Here is a 15,411-nt window from a genome sequence, read left to right on the forward strand (position 1 = left end):
TTCTAGATGAGAACAGGTCTCTCCCTTCAACAACGTCCTCAGCGTGGATGAGTTGGAAGACGGCATGGGCCAGCTACCATCTATTTCATGCCCGACTCCAACCATTACAACTGGCTGACAGCCGTGAGACGGACTTTGCGACGTGGTGCTGTGTCTGTGGTGAGTGCTTGGTTCTTGCTTTGACTCACTAGGCTTCATTTTGTGGCTGCTCTGTTTAGAACAGTAGGGAAGGTAGATTGTTGATTGATAGCTAGGTTGTGTTTACCTAGGTAGGTTTAGCGAGCAGGATCAATGCAGTAAAGCATCAATCATGGAGTTAAGGACACTGCTGAGAGACGAATTGTTGATTGTTGGTGAGGAACTGGGCCTGGAGGTACGCACGGAAATGCTGAAATCGGAATTAGTGCAGCTGATTTCCGAACAGGCCAGTGACGAGGACATTGAAATTAGGTTGGACTTGAGAAAAGAGAGAAACGGGACAGAGAGGAACGCGAGAAAGATCGTGAGTTAAGAAAAATACAACTTGAACTTGAAAGCAAACACGTTTGCAGTTGTCTCAAGGAAATGAAGGGGCTCCGGGACGATCAAGTGAGGCAAAATCATGCCGCATGAACAGGCTGTTAAAGCTATTTGAGGTCCGCAACGAAATAAACTTGTTCCTAGGAAATTTTGAAAGGAATTGCGAGAAGATGAACTTCGGTCCGAGTACATGGCCACAGCGGTTGCTGTCTATGTTGCCGTGTGAGGCTGCGGAAGTAATGGCCAAACTCAGTGCACAAGATGCATATGATAATGCGAAGATTAAGGCTAGTCTTTTGAAAAAGTACCACCTTTCAGCCGAAGTTTTTCGGCAAAGGTTTAGAAGCACGGGCAAGAAGGATAGCGAGGGATATCCGGAGTTTGCATATAGCTTAAAGGTCAACCTAGTCGAGTGGCTGAAAAGCGCGGAAGCGTACGACAGCAGAGACATGATCATAGAATGCATGTGTCTAGAGCAGTTTTACAAAACCATCCCCCAAGCTGTGAAATTGTGGGTGCAAGACAGAGGGAATGTAAACACTGTGGAAAGGGCGGCTGAATTAGCCAAAGAGTACGCAACCCGTAGAAAGTTGTACGCCGAGGACGGAAACTGGGGCGGTCGAAATGGACCGCGGAAACCATTTCCGTTCAAAGGGGTTCGCAGACTAGACGATCGGAGCCTGTAGACATGGAGGAAAAGCCCGCAGAAAAAAACGAGGAGAAACTTGACGGAGAAACCGCACAAAAAGTACAGAAAAGAAAATTCGAATCTTTTAGGCTGATCCGCCGTTATAAATGCCACAAACTGGGACATAAAGCTGTAAACTGCGGAAAGCCTAGCGTAGTTTTTTTCCTACGTAGAGGAAAAAGACGAGAACATGGAACTTTTAAGCCCCTATCTTCACGACCTGCAAGTTAATGGCAAATCATGCCGAGTGCTAAGAGACAGTACCGACACGATGGACATTGTCCATCCGTCTTACGTGACGGTAGATGATTTCACCGGAGAAGTAGCACGGATCAAACAGGTTGGAGAAGAACACAGCGTGTGTCTGCCCATGGCCAAAGTCAAAATCAGTGGACCGTTCGGGGAGCTAGAGACTGAGGCTGCAGTTTCCGAATTTTTGTCACTGCAGTACCCTTACATCTTTTCGAATCGTTCGAATCAGTTACTGCGTGACAAAGGGCTTAAACTGGGAGATGGCATAGTACAGGCATTGACGGGAGGCCAAGCCCGTAAAATCGCGTCACTTTCGACTGAAAATGCACAAGCTGCTCCAGCGGAAGCAGAAAAGGGGATAACTTCCATACCCGAATCCGAGCTAGGCCCGAGGGATGAAAAATCAGTCGAGGAGAGCCTGCCAGCTGACCAGCTCACTGAGAGTGTATCACTAGAGTGTCGAAGTTCAAGCCTGCAGGAAGAGCAAGCTGACGCACTCACACGCGAGACAGGGTCGTTATTATCACCGGCCTCAAAGAACTTTGATCAGCTCTTACGTGTGGATAGACAGTCATTGGCAGCCGAGCAAAAGAATGATGACAGCTTAGCTAAATTACATCACACAGCTAAAGAAGGCATTGCCAAGCGCAAAGTGACGATACAAGAAAGAGGAGGATTGTTGTATCGGCACTACAGAGACCGGAAGGGCAGGATTCTAGATGAGTTAGTCGTACCTACTAAGTACAGGGAGGACTTTTTCAGTCTCTCTCATGGAAATGGGTGGTCCGGCCACCTAGGCATAAACAAATCAAAGGAAAGATTGCTTATGGAATACTACTGGCCTGGCTGTTTCAAAGACGTAGAAAACTTTGTAAGATCATGCGATGCCTGCCAGCGCTCCGGTAAACCAGGAGAGACATGGAAAGCTTCACTAAAGGTAGTGCCCTTAGTAACAGAATCTTTCAGACGACTTGTGATAGACACAGTAGGGCCTCTACCAAAAACAGATGGGTTACAGGTACTTGTTTACCATGCTGTGTCCGGCTACAAAGTTTCCGGAAGCAATCCCTCTGAAAGAGCTCACCTCCACCGACGTAGTAGGCGCGCTTTTGACAGTATATGCACGAGTTGCCGAAATTCAGGCGGATCAAGGGAAAGTATTCACCAGCGCACTGACTTCCACATTCTTACAAAAGTGCGGGGTAAAGTTGATACACAGTTCCATCTATCACCTTCAGTCAAATAGTGTAGAGAGGTGGCATTCAGTGCTTAAGCGAGTTTTGCGGGCGCTCTGTTACGAACACAAGGAGGACGGGAAGAATTCTCTTCTGGCCACTTTGTTTGCTTTGCGAACGGTTCCTCATAAGGCTACAGGGTTCTCGCCAGCAGAAGTAGTGTATGGGAGGACACTCCATTCTCCATTGAGAATGTTAAGAGAGATGTGAGAGGAAAGAGGAGAGAGTCCAACAGTGGTAGAATATGTGCTAAATCTACTGAAGCGGCTAAGTGCAACCCAAGAACTAGTCGAAAAGAACATGAGAGTAGCTCAAAAGAACGCCAAATTCTGTTACGACAAGAATGTGAGGCTTCGTACGTTTAACGCCGGAGACCAGGTAATGATCCTCAAACCTTCAAGAAAGAACAAGCTTGAAGATCACTGGGACGGGCCCGTTAAAGTGTTGCACAAACTTTCTGATACTAACTATATGCTCTGAAAATACCCGGTCGCAGGAAGGAGGTGAGGAAATACCAGTTCAATTTGATGAAGCCGTACGTAGAGCGGAGCGGAGTCGTTAACTGTGCCATCAAGGAGCAGGATGACACTAGTACCGAGTTTAATGAGTGTAAGGCGACTTCCAAGTCTGAAATCAGTCTGGAAGAAGTGCTAAACATTTGGTAAGCTCGCACTCTCTTAGACCCGAGCAGCTAGATGAGCTAAGAGGGCTGTTAAGGAAATATCTCGACAGATTCAGCGATCCGCCAGGTAAAAGCGAACTAATAACGCATGAAATAGAGCTGACATCAACCGAACCCGTAAGATCGAACCCTTAAAGGGTGTCTCCACAACAGCGAGATATTATGGGGGAAGAGATACAGCGCATACTAGAGTTGGGCGTTATTGAGCCCTCTGAGAGTGACTACACGTCACCGCTAATACTGGTAGAAACCCCTAACAAGGACCCTCGTCCGTGTGTTGACTACAGGAAGTTAAATGCCATCACTAGGTATCAGCTGTACCCGATACCCAACATTGAGAAACGAATTGAAAGAGTTAGCGCTGCTAAATACATTTAAACTATAGATCTCGTGCGGGGGTACTGGCAAGTTCCCCTTTCAGAGAGCGCCAGCCGCTATGCCGCATTCATCTCACCTGTAAGCACTTTTCGCCATCTCGCACTCAGCTTCTGGCTGAAGAACGCGCCTTTTAGCTTCTCTAAGTTAATGGATATTGCCCTAACAGACTTGCAGGAGTTCGCCTTTATCTTGATGATGTAGCAATTTTTTCGGACCGCAGAAAAAAGCACGTGCCGCACCTAAAACAGGTGTTCCCACGGTTGAGGGAAGCCGGCTTAACGATGAAAGCGGAAAAGTGTAGGTTTGGCTGTTCGCAGGTTACTTATCTGGGCCATGTTGTCGGCCAGGGCACGAGAAGGCCGGCCGAGCTGAAAACAGCTACGATTGGAGAATTTTCTCAGCCGCGCACGAAGACAGACATTCGTTCATATTTGCGACTTGTGGGGTACTATCAACGGTACAATCCGAATTACTCGCAAATAGCAATTCCTTTAACGGACGCCCTCCGAAAGGGAGCACCGGATAGCGTGCACTGGGATAAGGACAAAGAGGACGCTTTCCAAAGTTTGAAAACGCTGTTGGTTTCTCGTCCTGTGTTTCGCGCGCCAGATTACACAAAGGAATTCATAGTTCAGTGCGACGCAAGCGACAGAGGTATGGGCGTGGTACTTGGTCATGTCGGCGACGATAATGAGGAACATCCTATCTTCTATGCCAGCCGTAAACTAACTGTAAGAGAGGAAGCCTACAGCGCTTCAGAGAAGGAATGCGCTTGTTTGGTTTCGACAGCCCAGAAGTTGTCGTGCTACTTGTACGGAGCGAAGTTCATCTTCGAGACCGACCACTGTCCTCTGACGTGGCTCAATCAAATGTCACACGAAAATGGCCGCTTGCTCCGATGGAGCCTCGCTCTCCAAGAGTATAACTTCTCCGCTAGATATAAGAAGGGAAAGTTGCATAACAATGAGGATGGTTTGAGCAGGCTAATTTGAATTCTGCGTTTAGGGATCCCGCCTAAATTTTGGGGTTATTATTATTGATTTGGTTAAAGCAAGACGATCGCCTCTCATTTAGCAGGATTCCTTCCATGATTGCTCAATTTGTCCAGCACGAAATCCCTTCGAAAAAAAAAATTGGCATAGTGAAATGCAGCATTTTTTGTTTCTGCACTTATGCTTTCTTTGAAGCCTAGCGGGTCTAAAGTGAGATCCAAGATACGTCATCTCGGCGCAGAGCAGTGATGTGGGGTTCGTTTTGCAGTTGAGTGTCATTGTTGGATGTTTTGGGGTAGTGACATCATTACACAAGTGGTCGCTGCAAGCCAAGGCATCACCCCCTTGCCACCAGCCGTTCTCTTCCTGCCCAGCGGTTGTCAGCGCTGGACAGTCGAGATTTTCCGGGCCATGGAGGAGCTATTAGGAACGGCCTGTAGAGGTGTCGAGATGCAAAGTTTTCCCAGCCACCTGCAGCAGCGGGGTTGGCGTTTTCTAGGAACCGACCGTCAGTCTCCAGGCGAACGGCGCCACTAGGTCTACTGTGGACACTTGCTTTGAAAGGACGACAAGGCGTCATTCCGCAGCCTCTTGGCGTCACGATGTTTGCTGCGGCTACAGACTGTGTGAGGAGGACAATACGCCGAGTCAGCATCTCGTCGTCGCCGGAATGCCAGGACGAGGTCGGCGAACCAGGCTTTGTTAGTGAACTCGCCATCACCGACCTGGTCTGTCGGGAGCGGGGGAGTTCCTGAGGGAATGTACTTGGCGGCACCGTCCAACGCGCCTTTCAAGACGAAAGACAATGGAAACTACGGCGGCCACTCTGCGGGGGTCAGCTCGGGGATTAAGATGCGCCTCCTTAGGGCAAGACCCAGTTCTGCGAAGACCGTCTCGCCTCGGTGGGTGCAGTGAAACCTGTGCGGAAGTGTGTGTGTAAGCCCTCCCCCTCAAAGGCGGCTCAGCTACAATGGCCCTGGTCGAACGTTTTCCCTCACCTAGGGATCTAGGGAGGACAGAATGTATTTAAGGAGCTGTTACACGGCTCCTCAGTGTGCTTTTCGTTCATGTACCGGACGCCCACGACAAGCCATGATCCAAGCCCGGATCGCAAAGAGAACACCAACGTAGTCCCGGACCATCGAGCAAGCCGCCGTCTTCAACAGCTGCCCCCGGAGCACGGACTTCTACCTGAGAAGACCAAGAAGATTGTGGCCAAGGCAACCCCAATGGCAGCCCCAGCGTCCCCCATCGTGCTGCAGCAGCCCAGGGAGCCTCCGACGTTCCGCGGTTCAACATTCGAGGACCCGGAAACCTGGCTTGAGACGTATGAGAGGGTCGTTGCATTTAACAGCTGGAACAGCGACGACAAACTGCGACATGTCTTCTTCGCATTGGAAGACGCAGCCAGGACGTGGTTCGAGAACTGAGAAGCCACCTTAACGACCTGGGACCTTTTTCGAAGCGGCTTCCTGCAGACATTCACAAGCGTCGCATGCCGTGAACGAGCCCAAGCACTACTAGAAACCCGAGTGCAACTGCCTAATGAAACCACCGCGCTTTTTACAGAAGAAATGAGCCGCCTATTCCGCCACGCCGACCCGGAAATGTCCCAGTAAAAGAAAGTCCGCCTACTGATGCGTGGTGTAAAGGAGGAACTTTTCGCCGGAATGGTACGAAGCCCACCGAATACTGTCGACGAGTTCCTTCGCGAGGTCACTAGCATCGAGAAGACACTGGAAATGCGGAACCGGCAATTCAACCGCCGCACGAACTCGACAAGCTACGCCGGAGTTCAGTCACTGGCCACCGACGACCTGCGCGAGACTATCCGAGCAGTGGTGCGGCAAGAGCTACAGAAGCTGTTCCCGTCATAACAGCCTCAAGTGGCTTCGATTGCAGACGCCGTACGTGAGGAGCTCCAACAACTCGGAGTAGCCCCTGAATCGCCGCAGCCTCAGCCGCAAGCGATGACATACGCCGCTGTAGCCCGCCGTCACGTTGCCCCTCCTCGCCCACGGCAGGGCCCAGTGACGACACAGTTCCCATCGCCCACCACCACCCTCACCACCAGCACGCCAATCCGTTACCCCACGCGGCATTCCAAGGAAGACTGACATTTGGCGCGCACGTACCCGACCACCGTCCGCTTTACTATCACTGCGGAGAAGCCGGGCACATCTACCGCCGATGCCCATATCGGGAAATGGGACTCCGAGGGTTCGCCGTTAACGCGCCGCGACCACAGATTGGCGAACGACCTCGCAATATCGCCGACTACCTCGCCGCCACTCAGTGGAACCCTCGACGACCGTTCCGTTCGCCGTCACCACGCCGTTACCGGTCGCCGCAGCGCCGATTATACACCGGCCCAGCGCGGGGCCGCTCTGCGAACCCATATCCGGTAAACTAAAAGCAGCAACCGATGGAGATGCGGTTGCTGTTCGTCGAACTGACGGATATCCTCCGTCGCCGACGAAGACGCCGAAGAAACTACCTCGACGACATAACGACACGCCGCCATCCCGACGAAGTCTGGAAGCAAAGAATACGCCGACGAAAGACGACCTGACCACGCCACGTACCAGCCACAGGCAGACACGACGCAGTCGTGATCCGACGCCAAGACCTAATTGTAACGCAAGACAAATAACCACCGACCTCAACGTGCTTCTCGACGGCCACGCAGTTACCGCCTTAGTCAATACAGGGGCCGATTACTCCGTCATGAGTGGACACATCGCCACCCAGTTGAAGAAAGTTAAGACTGCATGGGAAGGCCCCCAAATTCGGACCACTAGAGGACACCTCATTACGCCGACTGGAATCTGCACGGCAAGAATAACAATTCATGACCGGACTTACCCTGCCAACTTCGTTATCCTCCAACAGTGTTCACGAGACGTCATTCTCGGCATGGACTTCCTGAACCAACACGGCGCAATCATAGACCTAAAGTCAAAATGGATAACGCTGTCGGAAAATCAAGCGATACCGCCGGAGAGCTCTCGTAGTCACCACGCCTTGAGTGTGCTCGAAGATCAAGTGAGCATCCCGCCTCGCTCCAGCATTATTGTTTCCGTCGGCACCGAAACACCCGCTGACGTAGAAGGGGTCATCGAGGGCGACCAACATCTACTGCTCGACAGTGAAATTTGCGTAGCAAGAGGGATCGCTAGACTCCACGGAGGGAAAGCGGAAGTTATGCTAACCAACTTCAGCCAAGAGTTCAAGCACATCAACAAGGTCACGACAATCGCGTACATCGAGGAAATTGTGGAAACCAGCAATGCCTTTGTCCTCTCGGATTCTGCCGCATCTCCCCCGATGAGCATAGTCTCTGAACCAGTCTTCGACGTGAATCCAAGTCTTCCTATGAGTAAGCAGCAACAAATCAGAAGTCTTCTCCGACGATACAAAGACTGCTTTTCGACGTCATCGAGGATTCGACAAACACCAGTTGCAAAGCATCGCATAATAACCGAAGAGTGCGCTCCACCACTCCGCCAGAGCCCTTACCGAGTTTCGACGCGAGAACGTAAGCTATTAGGCAACAAGTCGACGAAATGCTGCGCGACGACATCATCCAGCCGTCGAAAAGCCCGTGGGCATCTCCTGTAGTCCTGGTGAAGAAAAAGGACGGAACGCTACGCTTCTGCGTCGACTATCGTCGACTGAATAAGATCGCGAAGAAGGACGTGTACCCCCTTCCACGGATAGATGACGCATCGGGTCGGCTGTGCAACGCTAAATACTTCTCGTCGATGGACCTCAAGTCTGGTTACTGGCAAATAGAAGTCGACGAGACAGATCGCGAAAAGACCGCCTTCATCATGCCAGACGGCTTCTACGAGTTCAAGGTAATGCCATTCGGACTGTGCTCGGCGCCTGTAACGTTTCAGCGCGTCATGGACACCGTGTAGCAGGATTGAAGTGGCAGACGTGTCTTGTTTACTTGGATGACGTCGTTGTCATAGCCGGAAATTTCGACGATCACCTTAGGCGGCTTGCGACAGTATTAGAGGCCATCAAGTCATCAGGGCTCACTCTGAAGCCGCAAAAGTGCCGCTTCGCTTACGACGAGCTTCTGTTCCTAGGTCACGTCATCAGCAAATCTGGAGTACGCCCCCACCCGCAGAAGACAGCTGCCATCGCAAAGTTCCCGTAGCCAATCGACAAGAAGGCAGTGCGCAGATTCCTTGGCAAGTGTGCCTACTATAGGCGCGTTGTCAAGGTCTTTTCACGCATCGCGGAGCCGCTAACACATCTAACCAAATGTGATGTCGAGTTTAAGTGGGAAACGCCGCAGGCCGACGCATTTCAAGAAATCAAACGACGCATAAAGTTGCCGCCGGTACTTGCACTTCGACGAGGATGCCGATACAGATATGCACACTGACGCCAGTAGCCTAGGCCTCCGTTGCCGTCCTAGTCCAGAGGAAAGACGGACTTGAACGGGTGATATCTTATGCTAGCCGGTCGCTATCAAAAGCGGAAGGCAATTATTTTACGGCTGAAAAGGAATGCCTCGCCATCATTTGGGCTACAGCAAAATTCCGCCCTTACCTCTATGGCAGGCCATTCGAAGTCGTCAGCGACCATCACGCGTTGTGTTGGCTAGCTAACTTAAAGGACCCTTCAGGACGGCTGGCCCGGTGGAGCCTCAGACTGTAAGAATATGACGTCACGGTAATATACAAGTGCGGACGAAAACACTCTGACGCCGACTGCCTATCACGCGCCCCCATCGATCCCCAGCCGCAAAACGACGAGGATGACGACGCCTTCCTCGGAATAATAAGCGCGGAAGACTTCACTAAACAGCAACGAGCAGACCCGGAGCTAAAAGGCCTCTTCGAGTATTTGGAAGAAAACACCGACGTTGTCCCTAGGGCATTTAAGCGTGGATTGTCTTCGTTCGCGCTACAAAACAACCTACTCGTGAAGAAGAACTTCTCACCAGTCCGCGCCAGCTACCTTCTTGTACCTTCAGCGCTGCGTCCACAAGTACTGCACGCCCTACACGACGATCCAACCGCTGGGCACCTCCGATTCTCCCGGACGCTGTCGAGGATACAGGAAAGGTACTGGTCGCGTCTGACCGCCGACGTCGCCTGTTACGTCAAGACATGCCGAGACTGTCAGCGACGCAAGACACCACTGACAAGGCCAGCAGGATTACTACAGCCGATCGAACCTCCTCGCATACCATTCTAGCAGATCGGGATGGATTTGTTGGGGCCGTTTCCGACATCAACATCCGGGAATAAGTGGATCGTCGTAGCGACGGACTATCTCACCCGCTTCGCTGAAACTAAAGCTATACCAAAAGGCAGCGCATCCGAAGTGGCGAAATTTTTCGTCGAAAACATGCTGCTGCGACGTGGTGCCCCAGAAGTCCTCATCACTGACAGAGGAACGGCTTTTACAGCAGAGCTCACCCAAGCCATTCTGCAATACAGCCAGACAAGCCACAGGAGGACAACGGCCTACCACCCGCAGACGAATAGTCTCACGGAGCGCCTGAACAAGACCCTTGCCGACATGCTAGCAATGTACGTCGACGTCGAGCATAAGACGTGGGATGCCGTCCTGCCGTACGTAACCGTCGCTTACAACACGGCGGTGCAAGAAACAACACAGATCACGCCGTTCAAGCTGGTTTACGGCAGGACCCCGACAACGACTCTTGACGCCATGCTGCCGCACGTGTCCGACAAAGAGAATCTTGACGTCGCTGCCTATCTCCAGCGCGCTGAAGAAGCCCGACAGCTCGCCCGCCTACGGATCAAGAGCCAGCAGCGTACCGACAGCCGACACTACAACCTCCGACGACGCTACGTCCAGTACGAGCCTGGCGACCGTGTTTGGGTGTGGACCCCAATACATCGACGAGGACTCAGTGAGAAACTATTGCGACGCTATTTCGGACCCTACAAGGTCACCCGACGTGTTGGCCAACTGGACTATAAGGTCGTGCCAGACGGCATTTCGCAGTCGCAGCGGCGCCGCGCACGATCTGAAGTGGTCCACGTAGTGCGTCTTAAGCCCTTTTACGCACGCTGACGAACTTCCTTATTTTGTTGTTTCCTTGCCACGAGTGTTTTTGTTTATTACTTTCGTTTGTTTGCAGCATGGGGTCGATGCTTTTTAAGAGGGGGGTATGGACACGTGTACATGTTGGTCTTTCTCGGGTGACCCCGTTTCACCGCTTAACAAATGTTATCGCACAGCGTGGGACGCGCCTGCATGTATAGGAAGTTTCTGGAATGTTATCGATGCTTCTACCCGCTGTCTGTTGTCGCCGAACCTTGTGGTATCCGATTTCATCGCGTGACGCGAATGGTGTAGAACTTTGTGGAAGACACGCGGGTCCCAGCGATTAGTCTGGAACATTCGACGACTGCTGTATAAAAGCCGACGCGCTTGACCCGCTGATCAGATTTTCGACATTGAAACGACTGACCTCCCCATCACGAGCGTGGTGCTGTGACCGCTACGCCGCAAAAGACGAAGGGGGGGGGGGGGTGGCGGCTCATTCCGGAGCATTTATCTGTCGTTGGGTAGTGCAGCTCGGCTAGGGTTAAACGGGCGAAAGCGCGTCCGCGTCCGTAGTACCTAGGCGCAGTCCTCACATTTTGCTCTTGCAACTGAGGCACGCGCATGCGCGCAGGAAAGCGCGGCGTCTCTCTCTCGTGTCTGCAGCGTTGCAGTGTACTAGCACTACAAGCGCCGTTCAGAAAACGACAACGCGCTTAAAGACGCCAGGTTCGCTGCGCAGAAGCCTTTTATAAAAAAGCTTATATTGTCTAAAAAAAGAACACACTGTATCTAACTCGACCATGTGACTTACTTCTGCCACGTGACCGGCTTCCCACAATTCAGACACAGGCTTTTTCAAATTTGTCACTGTAACTACGTTTTGTAACTGTCACTGTAATGTAACTGCGTTCTTTCTTCGCGCATCACATGACAGCTATTAATTCTATAAGGCTGAGAAAATATAAAATACAGAGTGATAAATTTTAAGTTTTACGAAATTTAAAAAGTAACCTTTTGCAGATAGCATAATTCTAGTCCTTGAGCTAGATTATTCAGACAGACGAACATTACTTGCACGAGAATTCGAAAGACTTATTAAACTAGTTAACTAAAATTCACTAATTAATTTCTTAATTATATTACTTTACGGCACATATTGCAATTTACGAATTGTAGCCGATGAGCTTGCAAGGCGTATCCACTTTGAATGAATTTCCAGAATGACGCCCAGTTTGGAGACACGCGCCCATCAAACTCGCCGTAAAAACGCACTGTTGTGCCACTTCTTTAACAGAACACTCATTGAAGCACAAAGTAAAAGAACGCCCATGCATTTCGTCCCACACTCTGGGAAATAATATCTCGAAACTGGTGTCATCATGGAAATTTATTTCAAGTGGATACGTCCTGCAAGCTCAACGGCTACAATTCATAAATTGCAATATGGGTCGTGAAGTAATGAAGTTCTTTAGTGAATTTTCGTTGATTAGTTGAATATGTGTTTCGATTTCTCGTGTTAGTGATGTCCGCCTCTTCGAATAACCAAATTAAACGACACGCGTTGTGCTATCTGCCACAGGCGGTTCCTAAAAATTCCGTAAAACATAAAAATGATCACCTTGTACATTCGGGCCACTGTGCTTGGGGCCTCGCAACGGAATAAACACTCGTCAGGGTACCGAGTGACAGTGTTTCTTACCGTTGCTCGATTGCGAGGCGGTCGGCTGCTCAAAAGCTGGCGGGGCGGGGTAGTCCGGCCGAGTCAGGAAAGTTGGGGACTGGCTGATGTCGATGCCAGTGCTGCGTGTCAGGGAACCCATTACGATTGCTGGATCTCTTGCCGGCCATCTGCTTTGTGCGCCCAGTACGGCGGTTGTCATTGTTAATGCGAAAGCATTAAATGGCTGGTGAGGCGGAAGATCCGGCGTAGGCGGTGTGGCCACACGATGGCACAAAAAGGCTACGAACCCTCCACGTTTGGTGCTAGTCGAACCCATGACCATCGGTGTCAAGGCTACGATCACTCGACCTTTGGTGGGAGTCGAACCCAAGACCTTTGGTGTTAATTAAGGCGAATTAAGAAACACTTAACATATAGTTAATTAGGGGCCTCGAGCCCACGACCTTTAGTGTTAATTAAGGCGAGGTTAATTAAGATATGGTTAAATAAGGCACTCCAGCCCACGACCTTTGTTAAGAGTTGAACCCTCGACCGTTAGTGGGAGTCGACCCTACGACCTCGCGTTGTGGCATAATGTCTAAGCATCGCGCGATGGTCGCAATGCTTTCGCATTCACCTGCGTAGGGATAACTAAGTGCCCCTTGACGTTTACTAATATTTTTTTTCTTTGCACGAGGAACTTTTCAAATATCAACCCTGCAGACATGCATGGACGCGCTTGAGCACCGGTTTCTATCTCAAACAGATCCGCGAACTCGCACCACAGTGCACAACAGAGCGTTATTTCCTGAACCGAAAGTATCGTCCGAGCGAACTTCTGAACGCACAGATGTGACGACGTGAATGTTTGCTGCCTTAAAAGGACCATTTCACGAGATAGAAGCGCGTCATTCGTTAGGAGTAGCCTTTTCACTCTTGCGCGTATTTCACTGCACATCCACTTAGCACAGAAAAAAAAGTGATTGCAGTCACGAGTCCCACGCTGAAACGTTCAGTCTCTCAGCATACAACTCGCAGGCAAGTGCCAAGGCAAATGCTGAGCCCGAGGTGAAAAAAAAAAAGAAAAAAAAAAGGATGTTATTGGCGTGATTTTAAGAATGCATTATTGGTTACGTCGGCGACAATTATGTTCAATGCTCAACAGTTTTGGACGCGGATGCAATTTGCTGCAAACAGTTATGCGCGCTTAGTAAATACAGCCCTATAGGCACACCTCCCGAATGTACTCGTATACGGAGGAAGAAACGAGTCGAGGGCCAGAAAGTGTGCAAATGGCAGCGCTTCCGTCGCACTAGCGTGGACGAGAGGAGCAATGCCAGTTTGCTACGCGGTGTACCTTTGCTGGTCTCTCAGCTTGTTCAGCTCGCTCTTGAGGGCGGCGTTCTCCTTGCGCAGACTCTCGGCTTGCCTGCAAAGAGAAGCCTCGTTTGTCAAGACAATCCACCACCTCCTTTTTCTTTCTTTCTTTCTTTTTGGGGGGTCGGGGGTGCGTGGTTCTCAACAGGAGGCTTTGGGGATAGAGATAGAGAGAGCGAGAGAAGGGAAGAAGGAAAGGAAGGGAGGTTTACCAGACTGAGTCCAGTTTGCTACCCTACACGAGGGGGAAGGGAATGGGGACTGAAAGAGAGAGAGAAAACATGCGTCTATACCGCACTTTCACATGCACTAAGTTAGGTGTGGGGTGTCTATAGTCTGGCACTCAAGTCCGTTGCCTTGAGGTAGTGAAGAAGCGCTCGAACTGCTTTCTGGGCTAATGAACTGTGAGGCCAGGCTTCCAAGATCTTTGCTTCTGTAAATGGCCTGTGATCCAGTCTATTCAAGGCACACTGGAGAGTCTTACGCTGGTTATCAAAGTGAGAACAGTGGCACAGAAGATGACTGATGGTCTCTTCACACTTGCACTCAGCGCACACTGGTGAGTCCGTCATTCCAATACGATAGTTGTAGGAGTTCGAGAATAATACTTCTGTCCACAGCCGACACAGCAGTGTTGCGCCACGTCGTGAAAGCTTTCCTGCTAATTTAAGTTTTGGTGATGGGTCGAGGCTGTATAAACGACGCTTAGAGTTCTGTGGTAAATGCCAGTAATTTAATGTGATGGTACGAGCGAGGCGGCGAAGATCTCTTGCAGCGTCTACTCTCGATAAAGGTATAAGGAGTGTCGGTGCGCCATCCTGGGCACGTCGGGGCAGCGTCATCGGCGAGGTGATTACCAACGATGCCACAATGTCCCGGCAGCCACTGAAACATGATATTATGTCCTCGTTCAGAAGCGCAATGGCAAGTTTCACTTACTTTAAACACCAGCTGTTCATAATTACAACGTCGTAAACCTCGCAAGCTCTGGATGGCTGCTTTCGAATAACAAAAGATTGCCCATTTGTTGGGCGGTTCTTTTTCAATGTATTTGACAGCAGCGCGAAGAGCAGCCAGTTCGGAACCTGTACATGTCGTTACGTGTGAAGTCTTAAACTTGATGACGACCGATTGAGATGGTATAATAATGGCGCCGGTCGAATTTTCCGAGACGGAACCATCCGTGTAAACATGGATTCGGTTAGCGTATGAACAATGCAAAAAGTTCCAATGTGATCTGCTTGAGAGCCGCGGTGGTCAGGCTAGCTTTCTTCGCTATTCCTGGAACAGCAAGGTACACAGGAGACTTTTTCAAGCACCACAGAGGAGATGGCGTTCTTGTTGCGGGTGAGTGCCTCAATGACAAAGAGTGCCGGTTAGCCGCAACTGATCTGGAGAACACTGCCTTGGGTCTTTTCTCGGGCAAGCGAGCGAGATGGTGGTCAGGGGCTCTGGATATATGGCGAACTTGCGCCCGGAGAGCGTCGATAGCTATATAGGTCATTATAGGATGGTCTCTTGCGGTGGCAGTTGTTGCTACGGTTGAAGCACTTCGAGGTAGCCACAGGCATGTTCGAAGGGCTTGG

The 15,411-nt window shown here is 50.6% G+C and overlaps 1 protein-coding gene across 1 annotated transcript in view; it reads right to left on the minus strand.

Annotated features, from left to right (window-relative positions):
* The window catches only part of nenya, a 92,898-nt gene that overhangs the window by 29,743 nt on the left and 47,744 nt on the right, over window positions 1–15,411 (minus strand). The window contains exons 6-7 of the mRNA XM_075671963.1: window positions 13,806–13,877; window positions 12,488–12,588 (exon numbers count right to left, since the gene is read on the minus strand). Coding sequence (XP_075528078.1) covers window positions 12,488–12,588; window positions 13,806–13,877 — 173 coding nt within the window. The remainder of the gene's footprint in view (window positions 1–12,487; window positions 12,589–13,805; window positions 13,878–15,411) is intronic.

Source organism: Dermacentor variabilis, chromosome 1, assembly GCF_050947875.1.
Source record: "Dermacentor variabilis isolate Ectoservices chromosome 1, ASM5094787v1, whole genome shotgun sequence".
Classification (NCBI taxonomy): Eukaryota; Metazoa; Arthropoda; class Arachnida; order Ixodida; family Ixodidae; genus Dermacentor; species Dermacentor variabilis.